At 35.2% G+C, this 22,388-nt stretch overlaps 1 protein-coding gene across 5 annotated transcripts in view; it reads right to left on the reverse strand.

Moving 5' to 3' along the window:
* Nucleotides 1–1,892: 1,892 nt before the first annotated feature.
* The window catches only part of ATP8A1 (ATPase phospholipid transporting 8A1), a 95,454-nt gene continuing 74,958 nt past the window's right edge, over nt 1,893–22,388 (reverse strand). For all 5 annotated transcript variants that reach the window (XM_052682514.1, XM_052682512.1, XM_052682513.1 and 2 more), the window contains 6 exons: nt 20,663–20,719; nt 20,137–20,244; nt 12,397–12,485; nt 11,870–11,962; nt 7,089–7,180; nt 1,893–6,433 (listed from right to left, as the gene is read on the reverse strand). In XM_052682514.1, the coding sequence (XP_052538474.1) occupies nt 6,336–6,433; nt 7,089–7,180; nt 11,870–11,962; nt 12,397–12,485; nt 20,137–20,244; nt 20,663–20,719 (537 nt within the window). In that variant the 3' untranslated portion in view covers nt 1,893–6,335. The remainder of the gene's footprint in view (nt 6,434–7,088; nt 7,181–11,869; nt 11,963–12,396; nt 12,486–20,136; nt 20,245–20,662; nt 20,720–22,388) is intronic.

The following is a 22,388-nucleotide window of genomic DNA, read 5'->3' on the forward strand; positions in this document are numbered from 1 at the left end:
GTGAAATTCAGCCTCATCGGGAAATGCTGCCTGAGCTTATTCGCTTCCTACTCTGATTCTGAGCTCGGCCTCATAAAATGCTGGAAAAATAATACACAGGAACAGTTTCATTGAATCAGGCCTCAAAGTGTATGCTGTGCCAAGCTCCTCAAGGAGTTTTGGGAATGATGACACCAGGTGTGGTGGGGATGGCATTGTGCAAACAGGCTGACCAAGAACGGTGAGTAACTGTTAAAGTAAGGATACTGATAGTGAGGCAGATAGTGCAAAAGAGAGGAAGAGATGTTGACAGAACACAAACTCAAGGGTTGAAGCAGTCATTGCCTATGCTGGTCATTCCTGGCACAATTGGATTTGGGCTCTGAGTTAAAGTGCTGAATTTTCTTCTGATCAAGAAGGACCCAATGGCAGAGATACTGCTGTGATTTACAGAAAGTATCCATTCTTTTAAAACCTGCAGACAGAACACAAATGGCATTTTGGTTGACAATTTTAATGACTAATAAAGCAGTTTGAAGGGCAAGATGTTGGCCTGAAGAAAATATTTAGGCAGTACTTGCTTACCATCACCACTTATTTTGAATGAATTAGATCAGCCCTTTGTTTTGTTTTCCTGTATGAAGGGTTTCTTCCACACACATCTCCAAAACATATCAGACCTCCAGTGTGCAAAGGAAAGCACTACGTGTGCTCGCAGGAATTTCCGAAGGATTTTATTTGAAGCGAGGTATGCAGTATAGCAAATGGCTAGGTATGCTGATGGGCTAATGCTCCTGGAGTATAATAAAATGATATATGAAAATTTCAAAATTATTTTGCTGCTACTATTAGCATAAGGGTTGACAGTAGCATTAAAGATTTAGAGCCAGCCCTTGGTGCAGCTTTTCTGCATGCAGCCATGTGGGCTGTGCAGGCTGCTCTGAACTGAACTGCTTTTGAACGGTCTGCTGTTCTGCAACATCCAGACAAAGTTCTTCATTTGCAATTATGCTGAGGCTGCAATTCCATGATATGCTGTCTTTACTAGCAGAGTTAAGAAGAAATGCCTCTCTTCACCTGACTTATGACGGATTCAGGTCTGTAATACGTCAGCTGAGTGAAATGATTTTGCTTATGACTAACATTTCCCATAAAAGAAGAGAGTTAGGACTTGAAAAGGAACCTGTATTGCTATAACCTGGATTGTAACCTGAGTAATTTCAATGCTGTTATGACTGTCAGCATAACAGAGGACGTGGAATTGCTTTAAAGCAGCTTTACCATTTGGGAGGGCATCATGAAAAAGCATAGAAGGTGTATCCACTATCGATCCTAACAGAATACAGAATCTACAAGACAAATCAATTGCCTACCATCAAAAAAGAATCAGTCACCTATCTTCACCCAAAACACAATCAGGTGTGGCTGTACTGATTTTTATTCAGTGGGTGGACACTGTTAGCATGAAGAAGCATCTGCCACTATTGAGGTCAAAGGATGCGGTACTTACCACTGTTATCTGAAAATTGAAGCAACATTCCCTTATTCCTGCTTTGCCATTTCTGTTCTGCATACTTCTTTCCAAATAGGGCAGCACCACCAGAACTACCTTAGGGCTCGGCTGCAAATCATTACATTGCTGACTCGTATATTCTTTTTGTTTGTTCAAAACTCTTTCTGGACTTCACATGAGAGCCAAGTAAGGCAGTTGAAAATAACTCCTTAAAAAAGAAACTACGTTTTTATATTTTTTCAACTTCTTACAGTAACATAAGTGATCTCTGATGCTTGTGAAATGCCATTTCTGATATGTTCCATTTCAGAAGAATAAAAAAATGAGACTGATGGAGACAGTTTTTTTTTCTTTGAAAGTAATCCCTCATATTTGCAACCATTCATTTCAATAAAACATCTTCATTAATGGCAAAGTTTATTATTTTTTAACAATTAAAAGACAAAACATTTAAAATTTGCAGTTCAAAACATGCACATTCACCGAATGCTAAATGACATGTAACACTGCATAGAACCAAATGTGTTACCAAAAGAGAATAACTATAAAACACAGTGCATTTAACATCCAGTTAAAACGAAACCTGAGAAACTACCATAAACACCGATTCAAGAAGTCTTCGTTCATGCAGCTTCATAGTTTCCACAACAGTTTCAGCAGTAGTGGCTCAGTGGGGCTGTAAAGCCTCACTTTGCCTCGAATGCAGATTTTGCTTGTACACAGCGACCACTTTCTGCAGCAGTTCATACATATCAAACACTGAAAATCTTAATGGAAAATTAAGTTGAAGTATTAAAAAGCAATATCAGTGCATTTATGGCTTCAGTTCTACAATGAAGAAACACAATAAAACATAAAAAAAAAACCCAAAACTTATTCTGGTCACAGCTTTGCAATTACAAATCACTATTTAGGGAAATGCTTTCATTTAAGCAATCCTCCAAAAGTACCAACCCTCCTACGTGCCCAACTCAGCACGGCCGTTACTCAGCTGAGCAGCCCTCACACTTGCGAGCAGCCCAATTGAAGCTTATGTGAGTAACGGCTTGCATAAGCAGGAACCAGGTTTGGAATGCTAAAATATCCCTTTGTTTAATGAAGATCTATTGGTTAACAGCGAACAAACTGGGGGAGCGAGGGTGGGGGGCGAAGGAGCCACTCATTTGTTGAGTTTGCTACCAGTGAAAACATTCAGTACCAAGAAAATGGAAACGACAAACTCATTTGCTTACACAGCGCTAGCTTCTGGCTATATACTATGAGGAGACTTTTAACGAAGGCAGTAAAAATGAGGGCAGAGCAACCACCATGCATTGCCTCAGAACACTGAAAAAATATCACTTCATGCAGACAAAATGACAAATTCATCAGAACTACAAGTGCTTTCACACAACACAGAAGAAAACAGGAAAATAACTTCTCTCCTTAAATTTAACACATGTTCCAAATCACTACTCATTCAAGATGGGTTTAAATGTAACGAAAAGCCCTAAGACACTTTATATGCATCTCTGTGATACAGGGGACTTTATGAATGGATGTGGGCATATAGGAATTTTCATCTCTTATTGTTTCAAAATATTTTATCTTTTTTATACAAATAGAATGATGATCAAGTATAAATCTGTTGAAACTGCCTTGCAAAAATAAGTGTAAAATTAGGAACTGGCAAGAAAAGTTTCCAAATACAAGTTAGCAATAAGTTTGTTAAAATTGTTTCCAGTTACTCTTTTGAATCACTTATATATCTATGTATATATATTTAAAAATAATTAAGCAACAGTTTTTATATAAGATATCTGATTTTGAAGTGGCACTGCTCCAACTTTCCAATGTAAATGTATAATACTAACTGGTAATTACCCAGCACACATGAAGCAGATGGAAAATTCCACATGAATTCTGTATTTAATACAAATTTGAATTGTTAAATGGTGAGAACAAGTGCACTGTTACAACCATTTTTTACCCACACTCTTTTTTCTTCAAACAAACATCTGCACAATCCCCTTACATTAACAAAGACAGGATGAACAAATCAGACGATAACAGACCACATTACTGTGTACTTAACAGGAAAATAAAGTGCATCTTGTATTCTTGATCTGATTTAAAAAGTGGGCACACATAGGTAGGTTGATCTCATATTTTAGAATGCAGTTGTACACAAATGTAAAAAAAAAAAACATGGTTAGAATTGTCACATTTTCTTTTTACTGCCCCTACGAAGCAGAATCTTCCTACCACTAATTTCAGACAATACATAAGATGCAGCACGTGGGAAAAGTATAGAGAAAGAAGAAAAACACTACAATAAAGTGAAAAACATACTTTGTGAAATTTGAATTCTGTAAAGATGTAAATATGAAACAGTGACAAGACCCTTAAAAAACTTAAATTACAGTCTAATTTAGAGCTGTTTCAGTTACTTTTTAAATACAGATAAATGGGGGATATGCTGTGTGTCATTTTCAACAAGCTTCTACACTGGGGCAACACTTTATTTTAAATATGAAGAATAACTATCACAATATATCACAACAAATTTATAGTGCTCATGTAATTTCTGCAAAACCCGTAAATAAACCACCCAGAGCAGAAAAATCATAAAAGTTAGAATGAAAGAATGGATGGATTGGGACATTTATAAAAGAAAAACAGTATCATGGTTAATTTCAGAAATGTTTTCAAGTTGGCCATTGTCCATTCGGTGACAGAAAAGAGGGATCCCCGTCTCAGGAAAGGGCCATGCCCCCAAATTTTTTCTTCCTGCCTCAGGTCAAGTGATTTGCCCCTCCCATATTGATCCATCTATTTATCTCTGCCTGAAATGGCTTTTCTGAAGGCAGTTCTTGTCTGCATGACTGACTGGCAGTACTGTTTCTAGTGGGATACGTCCCCTTTGTCCCTGTGTCTTGTTTTCTCTTCTGTTTAGAGATCACTCTGAGAAAATGGGAGGAAGACACTGCATAACATGCATATGAAATGCAGACTGCCTTCCACTGATACGCCTTCTGAAATATATACTTTCGTATCGTTTTTGTTATTGGGGTTCTCTTTTGTATTTGTAAGCTTCTTTTAGAATGGAGCACAAGGAAACTGAACAGTGCAATGAAATTACATGTTAAGTGTCAGGTGAAAGGCAGACAGATGAAATCACCTCCAGTAAGTGATATCATAAGATTTTCTAAAACTTACTGAAGACAGGAGAGAAGAGATGCAAATATATGGCCTGTTCCTTGTAAGTTGAAACTGTCTGAACTGGAGAGCAAGAGGAAATTCTTAATCTAGCAGATCATTAAAGATGTCATTGTTCTGCTTGTCCTTTTAGCTGATCTCCATTCAAGGGAAAAAAGTATCAGTTCTGTACAATGCACTGAAATTTAATTAAAAACAAAAGTGCCTGTTTCTATGGAAAAATGTATTCTAGATGTAATTATGATGTCATTTAAAATCAGAAAAGCGACAAGATTTCACTAAACTCTGAAGTTAAAAAAGATTTTATTGTTTGAATCCTGATGGCCACTGAGAGGCAGGCTGAGAAATACCAACTACAACTACCTAAAAACACTATTATCACCATATTGTTACTACGAGACTTTTAATTTAACTCCCCTTCCCTTCCATCTTTTTAAAAATTTTTTATTATCCTTTTTTTAAATAAAAACCATAAGTGTATCTTTCTCTGCAGTCACTTCCTCTCTGCTTTTAATTAAAGGTGCACGTATAGGTATTTTGCATGATCAGTGTTTTTGAAAGAGACTGCTGAAATGTTATTTCAGATCTTTATAGGAAGTAGCTTCAGCACAAATAAAACAGTACATGCCACACACTACTGCAGGGCATGCTTTGCTCTGTATTTCAATGTATGCATTATTTTAGTATAAAAAGATTGAAAATGTGACTAATTTTTAAAAATAAACTAACAAACTTGCCACTGAACCTACTGTATAAGCAGATACGAGTATCAGATGAAATCGCAAAAATAATTAAGGTTTGATAGGGGAAGTAAGGCAGTGCAATTCTTTACAGTTTGAACAAAATGTGTACTCAATTTTACAAGGTGGCAGCCATTTTCAACATATGCACTACTAAATGAAAATAAGGGAAAAAATTCTATAAGGCCATGGGTGCAATACTTGCACTTTTGAAAGCAAATGCCATCAAGGCCACTCACATTAGATGCGCTGCACTGTAAATCCTTCTCTGCAAGTGCAAAGACTCAAGCATGCAGTTCTGAGATCAGGACTGGAGTTCATTTCCTTTCAAAGTATTTCTGACAACAGAAAAAATTTATGGAACTTCTTTGGCAAGCGTTTTTAGGCTAGTTTGACACAAACAACTATAAACATCTTTGACTCAAAATCTTTCTTAAAGAAGGTGAGTGAACACCATTAAGATACTATTTTTTCAGCACTTGTTGAAATCGAAGGCTTGTTATCAACTATATTTAAATACATTGCCACTTAAAAACCTTCACAGGTGCTAATGGTCTGTCAATGTAAAGTATGTTTAGCAATCAGACCATTACCTTACAAGTATATAACCAGTATTGATTCAATTTCATTGTAAAATAAGCAAGCTGGCAAGATATAAGGTAAATTCCAATCTGTTTACAAAGGCTAAGCGAATACCCGGTAAAAAAATTTAGAGATGTCGTGTTTACAGTATAGTTGCACAGTGCTTATGTCTACTGAATACACAAATCCAAACTGTATGGAATAAGACCATCACAGATCTTAAAATTGCTGATAATTGGGCAATGGTCACAGCTCCCAGCAAAGATCTAGTAGTCTGTCTCACAAAAGCAATTTATAAGGCCTGAATATTGAAGTGTGTTCTTTCACCATTCCTCAGGCCTTTGTTTTGTGGTATCATAAGCTCGTATCACTTCAGATTGGGAAACAATTCCATTTTCATCTTGAGAGAAAGCGTAGCCGTCTGCAGATACAAAACAAAACAGGAACCAATTAAGTTTTTAATCACATTTTGCATATTCCTCAGTATTTTAAAGCTTTAACGAAAGCAACTTATTAAAGGCCAATGAAGGTGCAGAGTGTAGGGAGAAAACCTACACCATTCTTAGATAATTTTGCAGTCATATGGAAGCGAAGAGCTCTGTGTAAAATCTTAGGAATGAATAGTATCCTAACCACAGGCAATGTATATGGTGTACTGAGTTTACATTCAAACATGAATATGGTCACATACGTTGTCAGTTCTTACAAACACAGTATCTGATAATTACATTCTGTATGTCTTCCTTTTTTTTAGACAGACTGAATTAAAGCAGTGTAAAGATGCTTAAAGTTAAAAAAATTAAGGTTTCCTTGTAATTCAAGAACACATATTAACTAATTCATTTATTAAAGATAATGATGAGATGTTAAAAATGAGTTTTATCCAGTCTGTAATACAAAATAGAGGCAGAAATTTTAAAGATGCATGCTAGATGTAATAAAGGCAGCTGCAATAAGTATTAGGACACTGCATCTACATCTTTACTACATAAAAAAGCAACAAAAGGTGGAGTTCTACTTCTATGCTATAATGGACATTAGGTGTTATTTTTTTTTTTTTTTTTTTTGACACTTACGAAGCAAGTTTTGCTGCAGAGAATCAGAGCGATACAGGTTCACATGGTTCTTCTTAAAAACATTCTTCAGTAGTTGGGCTCTTTCAGTTAAGCTAGGAAAAAAGCAGAAAAAGTTTACTTCCTAGTTACTGTATCTCCTTCATCCTTTGAGTCTGTTAAAGAGGAATTAATTATTAAAAGAAAAATGTTCATTTTTTGTTTACTATTTGTGTCTGAATTAATCGTTAAACAGATGATTAAGAGCCTGTGCAAGGGCAGATTATGAAGTCTAGATCCTTGGTATTATTTCTTATTTCTTGCAGTACATGCAAAGCATCTGTCTTGAAGCACTGACAATACAAATAAATGAACAACACTGTAAACATTTGAATGTGACTCCTTTAGAAACATGTGGTGTAAAGGGAAGGCACTGGCTTTCTAGAGGCAGCATGGGTTGGTTAGTGCCAGGCAACATTTCTTACAGAAAGAAGGGTTCAGTTTCTATCAAACAGTATCCTAGAGGGGATATGAAAGAAGATGGAGGGAGAGTTACACCAGTTACATGCTATTTTTGATAGCACATTGAAGATGCACAGACTATATTAAAAAAAATCGTAATAAAAACGCTAATTTCTTGCTCTAAATTTGATATTCACTGTGAATTAGATCTTACGTTTTACATTTCCAGTGCCTTGAAAATCCAATCCCTCCCATTGTGAGCTGGTCTAAAAATGAATTATCTTGCTTAAATCTATTGCAAGTACATAGCAATACAGTTTTGTTAATTCTGCTGGATTATCAAAGTTTTCTCTCTGCTAGAATGTAGTAAACATGAAGGATTTACACAGACCTAAATCTAGTGAGCTCTGACTAGTCAAATTACTCCTTACCACTACTTGTCAACTAGCTGAGCAGATTACTTTCTTAGACTACCTACCAGACTAAATGGTAGGAATGCAACTATATTCCTTCCCTTATTGGAGTAGCATTCAAACCTGTAAATTAGAAATGCTTATTTTTTCTTCATTAAGCACTCAATTTTTTTTGTATATGAAGCTGAACCACTGGCATAAACTGGAGAGACTAGAGGTCTGCCTCCCTCTTCTGTTCCCCTCCGATCTGGTGGTTAAAGCATATGCCAGGAGGTCAGAGCTTGGCAAGAGGAAAAAGAGAAATAAACTTACATCCCCACATCCACAGAGTAAAGCTAACCACAAAATCTACAGGGTAAGTGGATGGGTGGGCTAAACTGCTTCTGTGGCCATGCTTTGGATGGAATGAGTCTTCTTTATAAAAAAGGAATTAGGTACCAGCTACAGGAAAGCAGTCAGCATCTGCTGGCTGAGCTAAAATCCCAAGAAAGGAGAATTTAGAGCACTGAGATACACCTTTCCTTTCATGTTTTCTTGAGATAGCTCTTTTGGAAAAAAAAAAAAAAACAAAAAAAAATTTCCTCGCTACTGCTCCACCAGGCAGAGTAGGTGCCTTGATTTTCAGTTCAGAGCTACAAAATACTGATAAAGTAATGGAATTCTGAAAAATTGGCGACTGAGGATTAAATCACAAGGTGATACACAGGGTGAATAAATGAAGACTTTCACATGCAACGGGAAAGCAGAGAGATGAAAGACCATACAAATACTCTGATAGGGGCATAACCTGCATCTCCTTTGCAGTACATCTGAGAAACCTCTCTTAATATTAGCTGAAAACAGAAAATTCCAGTGATTTTTTTGATAGGTGTTATTTTCTAATACAAAACTATTTCATTAAAAGAACAGTAGGCCTATTCTAGTATTTTAGTACCTTCATTATCACTTGCTCATGTTCCAGAATGAAACATTCAAGCTGCCTAAGTGCTAAGCACTGAAAATACTGCCTTAAGTTTTACATGAGGTACACACATCTGTTTACGTATAATGAAGTTTCCACTGCATAGATCTGATTGCTGGTATAGAAAATACAAATAAAGTAGGAAGTAATTTTGGAGAACAAAAGTGCTTCCAGCTATTCAGGTATTAAATTCCGCTCTATTTTATACTTGATGAAAGAGCACAGGCTCTTTTTTATGAATCATCCTGCTGCCATCCAAACACGTATATTTAAAAATCTACATGTAAAGTCAGTAAAACATACTTTCATAATTAACCAGTCATAGCAAGTAAGTGACTATGCTTATCATGTACACCTGTATGGAAAAGTGAATATTAACTGCATTTGAACTTGCTATATACATATACACGAAAACTGTGAGTACTTCATATATTCCTAACCAATCATGTCTGGTTTAAAAATAAAAACTTTACAAGGTGCTTGAATGGAAAACAACTATTATATGAAGCAGCATTTGTGGCAAATATCTCTAAAGACATTTGCAAAAGTTAGGGCTGTTATTTATGCTACTGTTAGCCTATGTAATAGAAATATTTTTATGGTAAATAATATTATTGCTGTTTCTGGTTACTTGGCATTTTATGAGAAGAAAAAATCTCTTTTTCTACTGTAACATAGAAAGGTACTTCCAGAGTTTTTTTGCACACTAGGAAAGAATATTAGTTGGTGCTAAAGAATGTACACTAAGTTTGTAAAAAATAACTTGATGCTCTCCTACAAAAAGTACTATAAATCTAGAATATAGGAGTCAGGCATGCATATTTAGAACAGATGCTGAGGACATTCCTTGCCCAATTTAACTATGTACTCTGCACTGGTATCTAGTCCAGGCTTCTGCGACTTAGAGACTCAAAAACCATCACAATTGTTCAGCCAAGCTTCTGAAGATCATAGAATCACTAAGATTGAAGAAGACCATTCAGATGATCTAGTCCAATCATTCACCCATCCCCATCATGCCCATGGTCAGGATCACTGCACAGGTAGCCTTGGAAAAAGGCTGTGATCCACTCTGGTGCCACAGCTCAGGTGCTGTGTCCCTAGTGTGTGCAGGCAGAAGGAGATGGAGCCCCATGTCATGGGACACCACTGGGATGCTTTGGGATTAATGGGATGTGGTGAGAGATGCAAGTAGGTCCCCTTCATCAAAGCATTTCCTTAACAAAGAATACTTTATCCACGAAGGGTGAAGTTTTGTCTCTGTTACCTGAATTAAGAACACCCCCCAAAAAAATCACCGAGGAAATAAATCCTTAAAACACACTAAGATGTCTAATATCCATGGATTTGTATGCGAGGCAGATGCTTTTCTACACTTCAAAGAATATAGGCCCAAAAATGACTTTGTGGAGAATAAAGAAAGGTATTCTAGCCAGGTAACTGAACAATCTCAGTGAAGCCTTCCTATTTATTTAATTGTGACATAAAGAGATGTCTGTAAAACCCCTGGTGAAAACACCAAGTTCCTCTGATCTAAATAAGAATGGATGTGGGAAAAATTCTGGAGGTTGAAGGAAGAGCATACTGAAAGAGCTGAATTTCAGAATATGTGAGCAACCTTGGTTATGAAAGTGCAAAACTCTTACCAGATACATCACCTTACTTTCTTCTGCAGCTACAAGATGTACCTCTTTCAGCACTTCCTAGTACTAACACCTGCGTTCCTTTCTGTAATTTATTCTTCCACCACTCCTTGAGAAATAGCATTCAGCAAATACTGCTCCTGGCTCACAGGTAAACACACTGATATACGAGTTAACTTGGAGGAAGATCCTGCCCTGGTGCTAAGAAAGATATGCAGCTAGAGAGAGGCATCCAAAGCAATCAGCTTAGATATTCAACACATTAGAAATTTTGGTCATCATCTTGGTATCCAATACCATTTAGACTCAACTGGGTAAATTCTAGTAAGTTGATTCCCACAGGATTGGAGGAAGGATACTATAACATTAAAACAGACATGAAAACTAATTATCTTTATGAACAGAAGGTGCTTCCTGAAATTGGAACTATGATAAAAGAAATGTCTCCTTGCATTTTTATGGTCTCCTTACATGCATGCCTTTCTTCCTATAAAGCTTCTTAGTTTAGCCCTTTACCATGAAGATATCAGAGAAAAAAACAGTCCCAAGTTGAAAAAGAAGAGGAAAAATCAAATATCAACAGCTTCAGCTTTTGTAAAACTTCACAGAAGTCATGAAAATGAAGACAAGGAAAGAAAGTCCCAGTTCAGCCAAATGGCACTAATGAATAGAATTGGGTAGTGGGAGGAGCATACTTTGCCATCTCTCAGTCCTTTTCAAGGTTACAAGTTATTCATGAGTTAAAAAGATGCAAGTATTTCACTAAGCACTAATTTTACATATGAAAATTGTTCAGTTTCTCAATTTTACCTCCTCCCTTTTCAAATTACCTGCCTGACACATAATGGAGGATGTAATAAGAGAATTGTGGAGTGTCAAGTTCAAGTTATTTCTTACCTCACAAAATCTGGTCAAATTTGTTTGCTCTTGACTAGCATTAGATACAGTCCCAGTTTGCTCCATTTAATTTCAACAGGTCCCTGACAGATTTTGCTGTTTTTTTCCTATGTTATCAAGGACGCTTTTATTTATTTTTCACATGCTTAAGCCCAATTTGTAACCGTACTACTGAACAATGCAGATTTAAACTGCCTTTGCTTTGACTGTTAACAGAAAGTGACAGGATTAAAGTTTCATCATCATCAGGCTGAGTAGACCCCAAATCTTTCTACAGACACCTACACGAAATGTTTTTCACTCTATTTAGTTTCATGATTTTGGAAAGTAATATTTTGCCTTTGATACACGTATGAAGCTGAAGCATCATTATTATTACTAATTTTATTATCATATAGAAGACATTGATACGTAGATTTTTTACAGTACCTCTTGCCATGTACAACTGCCCCAGGATCCTCAGACTTTGCTTCCAATTCCTGAACTTCATCTACCAGTGTCTTAAAAGTAGCTCTTTTTACTCTGAAAGTAATACAAAATACTGTCAGATTTATGATTTTTGAAAGCAAAAGATCAGGTTATTATAACACTTACATATGCACATTCAATATACAAATCCATTTTACCCGGTAACTTAAAATCTAGTCTTAAATGAATAAATATGGTAAAGCAAGTCTGAATAATATATTTCATCATCTGTTCTTGCAAAATAGAAACAAAAAACAGGCATTAAATTATTGAAGGGTTTAAAATACTAAGAAAATTTATAACCAGGGGTCTGAGACTGAACAAGACACCAGGTTTGTCAAAAACAAGCTGAAAAATAATTTCATAAAATTAGAGCTGATCTCTATTTCCTTTTCCTACTGCTGTAATTAGAACATGCTATTGATGTAATTAAGAACATGCATGAAATTCAGTACTTTTCCCATGAACATCAGTGTTTTTGTACTCACACTTTGTATACTACATCAAAAAGCAAAGCTGTCATGGGAATACATAAAAGTCCCATCCAAAACACTCCAGAGCTGAACATCATAGCTGCCTGGAAGAAGAAAGCACAACATATGATTATGTTACGAAGAGAACTAGAAAAAAAACAACACAAAAAACAATGTAGAAACATCAATGACTTGGTTGAGACAATAAAAATCAAGTTTAAATGAACTGTTCTAGAACATCTAATGTAAGCACTAATTCACGTTAAGATGCTGGTAAAAAGATCACGCTGCTTAGCTCTTTTAGAGAAGGGGAATCTACCCCTCCACATCCCTGCTCTATATTACTACACTGACTAATTTCCATTAAAATCAGATTTAGTGACCCCCCCTCAAGCCCATCTCCCAAACTTTGTCAATACATCTCTCATTTGCAATCAACCCTAGCAGCTGCAATGATTACTGACACTTGCTATGGATACTGGATGCTGCTACATTTTGCACTGTAACTCAGACTAAAGTTGAGCTGTCTCCAATAGAACTCTCTCTACCACTACTCCCACACTGCTACAGACTCCTGTGCACAAACTGTTAAAAGATGAGAACTAACAACTAATTACATAATTATGTAAGTATGTAACATAGCCTTAAATGAACATGCTAATACATAGTAGAATACTTGCAAAATATGTTAATGCTCTCTGCTGCGTTTCCATTCTTATCCACCTTCCTCTATTAATACACAGGATTTTCTTTTTGTAACTTATTAGCATACTAAAATTAAATTCAAAACAAGTACCAAAACGTAGGGACTTCACAAGAAAATCTTTATTCTACTCTTGCAAGTACGTGATCAAGTATTTAGATTAACAATATTACGAATGCAGAGAATTAAAAAAGCATAATACTGGAAGATTATTTTGCAGCCAGTATTAAGATAACTCTGAAATGAAATTAGATTATTTCATAAATTACACAGAGATTGGAAATAACATTGCTACACAAGGATACTCTTTGAAATCCTTGTATCACTATTTGGAGACTAATTCCTCTGAAAAGCTAAACTTTAGTGCCCAACATAAAAATGTTAAAACTCTACTAGTATCAATAAGCAGAACAATGTAAGTAGCTTGCAGTAGCTGAAGACCAACTTTTGAATGCACATCTCTGAATATTTTAGAGTTATACTTGGTATGTTATGTGTAAAGCCTAAAATGAATTCTTTTTCAGAAAAAATTCTCATTTTCATACAGGCAAAAACTCCTGTTCACCACATTTTTGTATCCAAATTCCGACCAATTCTCTTAAAAGCATAAGTCTATATTTGATCTGAAAGCCTGCTAAACTTTTGACAGCTATGTTGAAAGGGCATAGATACTGCCCTGAGATTTTAGTCATAATTTTTGCCAGTGGTTGCTGGCAAACATGTAAGTACTGAGCAATGACAGGTTCAAAAAACCCAAACCAATTCACAGCTTCAATGGGAAGAAAAAAAAAACAACCAACACTGATTTTCTTTTCTATCAGAATGTGAAGAAAAATGTATTTGTGCAGTCCATTTATAAGCAAAACATGACTTTTAACATAGGTGATTAAATACTAATTTCCTAAGCAAACAGCCAGTAGGAAAGGTCTATCATAACTACATTTTACAAGATCTTTAATAATTAAATATAAATTAGACAGAATAATGGTTTCCTAAACAGAAGCAAAAAGCAGAAAAACTTGAAGTAATTACAACTGTTACTTTCTATTTATTAATAATATTTTTTAATTTATAGGACACAACTAAGAGCTACCCTTGCATTAGCCGCCCTGTATTAAATGTTTGCCGGTGAAACAGCAAAAGTGATAATGTAGGTCTTAGGATGTTAATTCTGACCATTGTAATGCTAACTATGAATGAAGGAACAACTGGCGCCTACTATTCAGTCCATCCAGCCTTTGGCTTTACAAACGAACAACATGAATTGAGGCAAAAAAAAAGTTTTTCTGCGTCATATTTGAAAGCCTGTCAGATTTTTTTTCTTTTACAGAGTTAATCCAAACCTAAAAGATTTAAAGCCGACATTCGTGTTAAAGACAGAGGGCCTCTTTGTATTTTTTGGATGAAGAGGGGAAAAATAAAATCCCACAGAGGTATTTCCTTCCTTTCTGTACAAGAAAGCTCCCCCCTCACTCTGTAGAAAACATTTTTGTCTCTAACTTTTCACATCTCTCTACACATAGGCAGGTCATCTGGGAAATGGCAAACCAATCCTTTCCAGACAATGGCACTAACAGGAGCAGCCTGTTCTGGGGCCGGACTCTGGCTGCCTCTGTTCGTGGTTTACAAATTGTTCCTAATGTGAGAGATTTGTGGTCTATGCCAAGTTTTCCCCCTTTAGGCCTTGTGAAACCAAATGGAATCTGCCACAAAAGTGGCTCCCAGGGGAATTCAGAAGTAATCCAAAATGAGAGCTGGAAAGCCTAGTTTATTGTAGAACTAACAAATCCTGCAGGGAAGATAAATAATTTGTCGTCTGCACAGCTCACGCTCAATATTAGGACTTTCTAAAATGAATTACCATTGCTTACTAAGTGCTACACACTTTTTAAATAACACATATTTTTAAAGAAAAAGATGGACTGAAAATCATTCCTGGATTAGAAATCCTGGAGGCAAAGTGTTTGAAAGGATGTGTAATATTAGGAAATTACGTGCCAAAATGAACAAAAATATTTCCTTTTTCTTCACTATGAAATGTTCTTCTGAAACAGCTATTAAAGATTCTAAAAAACAATAGCCTTCTGAAAGTAAAAAGAGAAAGACGAAGATTCTTGCTTTAGTTTACTTCATTTGCCATCTATGTACATATCCTCTCCCCATAAACCACCAAATTATTAAAATAACATCTTTTCAACACCAACAACAGTTGGTTAAAGCAGTTCAAATCAACAACAGTTTTTCTTCTCAGTTACCTTCAGAGACAACTTCATTAGTTTTAGTTAAGTATTTCTCTTCATACATGTCTAAGTACTTAGTGTTGTAACACTAAAACAGATCTGCAATTAATTCCCAGTGCAGCAGTCTCCACAAGGAGCTGTAGTCATGCCTGCAGTGCTTCTTTGCTCTTTGCAGTTAAAAAAGAAATAAAAATCCCATAGGTCCTATTAAGTAGGAACTTTGCTTATTAGGTGAATTAAAAAGGCAGTCCCCCCACTTTTTGAAAATCCATTCAAAGTAAAAACAGGAAGTAGTAATTAAGAAGCAGATAAAGGGATATTTGCAGACAGAATTCAGAAGTTCTTACTTGGAACAAATCCCCTGTGAGACAAGAAAAATGGCTACGATACCCGCTGTCACTTTTTCCCCCAGTTTCTCTGATTTTCTTCAGCTAATAATACTACTAGGTCATTACAGGGCCATGAATTTTCCTCACAGATAGGTACAAAAGAGAAAAGGTATCCCTCAGGGGGATGAAATATGGCTCCAGTAACATCAACACAAATAATAAATAACATTTTAAGTAATAAATACACACAGCTCACTATAAATCCTAAAGCTCCAAGAAGCATTACTGTGATGACAGAATATAAAGCTTAATGAAGTCAATAGAGCAATACAGGTTTGTAATCATCAGATTAGCATTTATCTCTGACCACAGTAAGACACTTGAGTCCAGAAAAGGATGAAATGCAAGGATGAACCTTACTACATATTCTCAGGACTGGCTTAGGAGTGTTTGTTCATTCTTCCTTTCTGAACTACATTTATAGATACTCAATTCTCTCCTTGCATTTTATAAAAATCCAGATTATTTCAAAAGTTATGTAAAAAAAAAAAAAAAAAAAAAAAAGCAGCATTAACAACAAGCAGCCACCAAAGAAGTCCACAATGGTAAAACAAAATAAATATAGGAACAGCAAGAACTCACTAAAAAATATCTAGTACTAGAGACCAAGTACAACTAAATTGTATGGTATTAACACTCAAAACAGAGACCAACCAAAGGGAATTAAATGGAGACATTATTGATAAATTGGAAAAGAAAAATCACTTATGAAAATTCCTTGCTTTTGGATTCCAACAGTGAGAAATTAAAAGCAAACCTCTTGTTTAAAGAACTGAATAAGATTAAATGTGTAAAGTATTAGGACTGTGAGATAATATTAAAAAGGAAATATGAGATTAATTTTGATTCACTTAAAAAAAATCCTCAATAAATAGTCAAATTCTTTTATGAAGCAATATTGTTCTACATAAAAATATACATGCAAAACAAATTTTATTCCCTCCCTATACCTATAGGTATAATAGGTATAGGGAGGAAGACAGACACAGATCAATGATCACTGTTTTGGGTTCTGGAGAACTTTACAGTGCACATTTAGAGTACAAAAATAAATTAAACAGTTCTGCAGATACTGAACTTTTGCTTTTAATCTTAATACCATATTTCTTATTTCCAGTAAATTTTATAATTTTTAGCTACTTCATTAATCAGGTGTATAAAAAAACAACAACCCCCTAGAAACTCAAAGCATAAAATAGTATCAAGAGAGTCAGGATTTGTATGAGTGTAAAATAGACATTAAGTTGTTCTTGCTTCCCTCCCAGTTATATCCCTTCAACTTGAACCACACTCATACTTGTTTCAGAAAAACAATTTATACTAGCATAGAAATTCAGCATTTTTATCGATTTAATGGAAAGGTTCTACGAGCATTAGATTCTACTGACACCCATTTGAATAGTTACTCTGATCAGATGATGTAAGTTACAGAAACTTCATTAGTTAACAATAGTTACTGCGAGAAGATTACACGGACAAAAAGGCAGAACTAATTGCAGCATCATTTCTTTCTTTCAGGTGCTATATTGCACAGTATAGCAAAACAGGAGAACAAAATTTCTCCTCCTAATCCGCTCGATGACAGATTGGAGATGTGTTTTGTTCAGCATCACACAACAATTTTCTGCATATGGAAGAGTTTGTACAAAGTAAATATTGAATAAGAAGAGATTTGTCATTTACTTTTAGTTACTTATGCAAACTACACGTGGCTTTAAAATGAGAAAATACTGTAGGTGTGCTTGAAAACATATTAAGAGTATACTCCGCTTATTCTCTTTGTGAATGTTGTATGTAAAAGAAAAGTCAGTTAGTGTAGAAGAGATTCACACAGTTGGCTTTCTCAGATCTACAATGAAAATGTTCTTCCTGTAGTCTGCAATGGCATCTTTTTCCAAATGAAATGGCTTTCCAGTTTCTGACCAAAGTCACAGCACTGTGAAATTAAAGAATGAATTTGGACACAGGTTGCTGTCAGCAGTTTTGGCCACTGAGTTAGTACTGGAAAAAATAAGCAGTTCCCAAATCTAACCCCCTAACATTTGTACAAAACCTGTTTATAAAAAAACAAAAAACAAAAGAGCAACAACAACAAAAAACATTCAGACAGTCCCTTCTGCACATTTTGTCTGACCAGGCTAAGGCAAAACAGACAAAAAGCTACTGAAACACAGGTCAGCTTGTTTCTTTAAGTTCTGACAAACATACCCGGATAGTGCAAATCTTCAAGTGTGACTTATACATTTGAAGGAATCAGACAAGCAGCATTTGCATAGAAAAGTAGAGATGTCCATATGCATTTTTTTTCTACTATACCACAGTATGTTTCACAGCTGTGAATCTTTTAGTTTGAATACTTAGGAGACTGGACTTATTTCAGCAAAACCCAGCAAATCTGCCCTGGAGGCTTCCAGGATAGCATACAAAAACCCCAGCTCCCACCTGAGGCACTGTATTTATCAACAGGACTGTCTTTGTCCAATAAGAATGTACCTCAAAAAGCTAGATGAGCTTTTAAAATGAGCACTTAAGGTCTATAAGAAGTTTAAGAGAGATTATTCCAATGTTAGAGGCCTCTGGCTCTATTCTTAGGAAAAAAAAAAAAAAAACAGAAGAAAAAAGCAACTCCTCCAACAACTGTGTGCATCTAGTGCTACTATATATACATAAGCAAACCACAAATTCCTAATGACAAAATAACTAGATACATTTCAATTACAGATACATTTTTCCCAAATTCATTTATTTAACTTAGTAAGTCGTATTACTTTGGCGTCACGTGAAATCCAAATTGCAAGAGGATTTACTTTTAATTGGCAGAAACCTCACTTTACAAGCAAATATTTTGCAAAGTTTGTAGGAAAAGCATTCCTTTCAGTGACATTTTTTGTTTACAACTTCAGACTGAACATACATTCAGCCTATTCAGCTGTTTCCACTGTAAAGTAGCCAACTCTATGCCTTACCAAGTGCAACACATGCTGCTGCCCACATTGTTCTTACTGCTATAGACTTTCTTCTGTCTTGAACAACAAGACAGTGTAAAAACACAAAAAAACCCAAGCAAATGAAAACCACACGTGACCAATTTCAGATATATTCTGAAATTTCTTCTAAAAATATAGTGAATATGAAGGAAAATGCTTAGGTACAATAGCTTTAATCAATTTAGAATAATGCACTTTTTTTTTTTTTCATTTTATGAGTAATGGAGGCAAAAAGTTAACATAAAATCTATCTACATATAGGAAAGTTAGAGGTTATAGTAGAGGAGAAAAACAGCAGGGAATTATATAAATTTCATCCTCTTTCTTTGGTGCCCAAGTACTTAAGTCAACTCCTTGTTTCCCACTGTAATTTAGTACTTACATAAACGGCTACATATTTGAGAATATATATATATTCTCATATATATCTATATATGAGAAAACATACTATTGTTTTCTCATAACAGCTTATGTGAGAGGTGAGATTTGTGGGTCTGATTTGACTCCAAGCAAAGGAGGGATATTCACTACATTTCCCCCACTGTGCAGGTGTTTTTAAATTGTTGAATTACATGACAAAGTTAAAAGTACCTACTCTCCTATTTGTGTGTGGCTTGGTCTTGTTGATGTGATTTGAGAACAATCAGAGGAGCATCTTTTTGAAACAAACAGGTATTCTTACCTGCTTATTACCAACATCCATGCCCAGAAACAGATATTAGTGTCTGTAGAATAAATACTAAGCTTCAGATGTTTTTAGAAGTGAATAGTTTTGAGAATTAGGGACTAAAGTTCCATTAAATAAGGACAAGCAGCAATTGTGTATCTTTTGTAGATTTAGTACTATTTGCAATACTTACAATAGGTTAACACAAATAGGATAATAATAAAAAGAAAAACCAAAATTTACACTGAAAGATTAAAGAAACGGTACAATAATACATTGCAAGCACAACACTAATTGAAAAGTAAATGTGTGATGGTGATCAGCTGCTCACACAACGTTGCGGCAACTCAAATTTCTGACCTATACTAGAGTTTCGAAGACTGCTTTAATCAATGTGCTACGTATGCTATTTAGGTATAAAAAAATCTCCAGCCAAGTCAGTGCTGTAATTTTGAGTGCTGAATTTGGTTAAGACATCTCTTTAGAAAATGTCTTAATCAAATTCAGCACTCTGTGATGTGATGCAGCTTATTTGTTAGCTCTTCCTTGGTAGACCATATAATCACAGGACGTTAGGTGAGCTTCTTTTTTCAGAAGAGTAAAATTTCATCCTGTTTTCAATAAACATGACTTCCACATTGAAGATATAATAAGAAGCAAACATCTTATGTACCTCTAGCTAAGAGAAGGATCCAATACAGATTAGGTCTGAACTAAAACCTGAAGTATTCTTTGTGCCCATGCGGAGATCGGTTAAAATATACTTTACCTCTCCTGACATATCGGGTGCCATAGGAATGACTGGCCACAAAGAAGAGTAGATTCCAAAAAACACTATCCAGAGTGCTATGCTGCCCCAGATAGCTATATGGCTGAACTGTTAAAACAAAGAAAAACAAAACAATCATCGTAGATGTATTATGACATAAAAAAGAACTTTGCTACTTACTGTTTATGATGCATTTCTGATAAACATTCCAATACCTGGTATTAACTGCTATAGTTTCTTAAAGCAAGCTTATATTTTCAGCAGCAATGTCACTTACATTTTAAACCAATTTAAGCTTAATTACAAACAATTCAGTCATTTGATTTTTCTAGGATGATTTTAAGCCTTACTCCAAATTCCTCCGTTTTACTATTCACCATTTTTTTAATGTATGTATTTTCTGTCTTATGAGTTACCACAAATTAATTTGATATTATAGGAAAGGCCAAACATAATAAGAAAAACAAAACATTCATCCACCATACTTTATAGTGCACTTGAGAATGTGATAAAGACTTTTGCTTACCAAAGTCCAATACGAGGTCTCTAATCCAGCCTTCAAACATACAGTTAGAACCACAAACTTTAAAAAGAGAGAAAGAGAGAGAGGGGGATTCTTATTTAAGATAAAAATCTTACTGAACACATTCAGAGTTAATTATTTGATTGATCTTTCAGGAGAACATAGAATAAGAGGTTAAACTATTTCTGTAATTTACATTATGTTTACTTGCACAAATAAGAGAAACGATAATCAATCTCTTCAATTTAAATGAGATTTCTTTAATAATATTCAACAAAGTACTGTCTGTGTGTCAACGCACACGCAGGTCAATGCAACAGGTTCCAATGTACCTATGCAATAGAACTTAGTAAAACAAAATGCAGTCATTTCTATAGAGCTACAGGGAATGGCCCGTCTGATTTAAAATAACGCGTTCCAAAACTGTGGAATTCTCAGCAACTCCGAAATAATACTATTTTAGACTGTGCTAGCTGCATTTTACCTGTTTCTCTGTAAGTATGCGAGTTTAGATCTGAAGTTTAAGTTTCCATTTGAAATGACCAAGTAAAACGAGACTACAAGCTTTAAAAGTAAATGCGATTAATGAGCAAGTAATAAAGTATTAAGGATTATTAGTTTGAAGTAATAATCTTAATTTGTTCTGTTTGGAATACTCTCGTTTTACATTAGGAATATTAACCATTTCCCTTGCCTCCTAGAATACTGGAAGCTTGCCTGTAGCCAAGTTGCTAGTTTCTCTTTCTACGTCATTTTGGTTAACAGAGAGGTGTGTGAAAAGTATTCCAACTGTAGTTCACTGCAGTCAGTAAAAGATCATTCATGGTCTTTAGTCATCCTCTTTAGAGAGGATGACTTCTGCTTTCTACATAAAGAGAGATTCTAAAGATACAGATGCTTGGCTGAAAACCTGCAATTGTTTAAGTTTACATTAGACATTAGTCTAAATTTAAGAAGTTGCTTCAATTCAGCAATATTTCGTTCAAGAGTCACCTTCACCAAACTCAGAAAAGCCAGAGCCAATACTGACAGTCCAAAACCTATGTTCTGTGTACAAAACACATACAATCTGTTTTATGTTATTTTCCTTCTTCTCAGTTTTTATCTTTTCTTATTTTGACTCTTTTTTATGGAGCAATCCCTGAACACATCATGTTATTCTCAAATGTGATATGTTCTATTTTAATTTAGAGATGAGTAGTAATTGAAAATCTACAATCCAACAGAAATGAGTAGTCAATAAAAATGTTTATCTCTTTCCTTTGAAATTTACAAAAACGAGTTTTATATTCACTAAAGAAACGCTGAATATAAATTTAGTACATGCGCAAACAGGCATTACAAGTTTTGCTTTATCTACCCTTCAAAATACATGAGGCCAAAAGCTGAGCCACAAAGACAACTCTAACAGCTACACTTTAGTTTCAAACATATATGATTAAAACTCTGGTTTATTGGCCATGTTGGCAGCAATCATTTAAGTGGTGACTTCATCAGTAGCTGAACTTCAACGAGGCTCAAAAACTCAGAAGTAATTTTGTTTTATCAGAAGCTGAAAATCTCTAGTTAAATATATTTGACAAGTCTTGCACTGTGTGTGGAGCACAGAAGGATACAAAATCTCACTAGAAAGCTTTCACCCTACCTACAAGTTTATGCTTTTAATCTGGAGTCTGGAGTATCTTGTTTCAACTACTGCATTAATAAGGATTTAAAAAAAGCAAAACAA

The sequence above is a fragment of the Tympanuchus pallidicinctus genome, unplaced genomic scaffold, assembly GCF_026119805.1.
Source record: "Tympanuchus pallidicinctus isolate F22 unplaced genomic scaffold, pur_lepc_1.0 scaffold2, whole genome shotgun sequence".
Classification (NCBI taxonomy): Eukaryota; Metazoa; Chordata; class Aves; order Galliformes; family Phasianidae; genus Tympanuchus; species Tympanuchus pallidicinctus.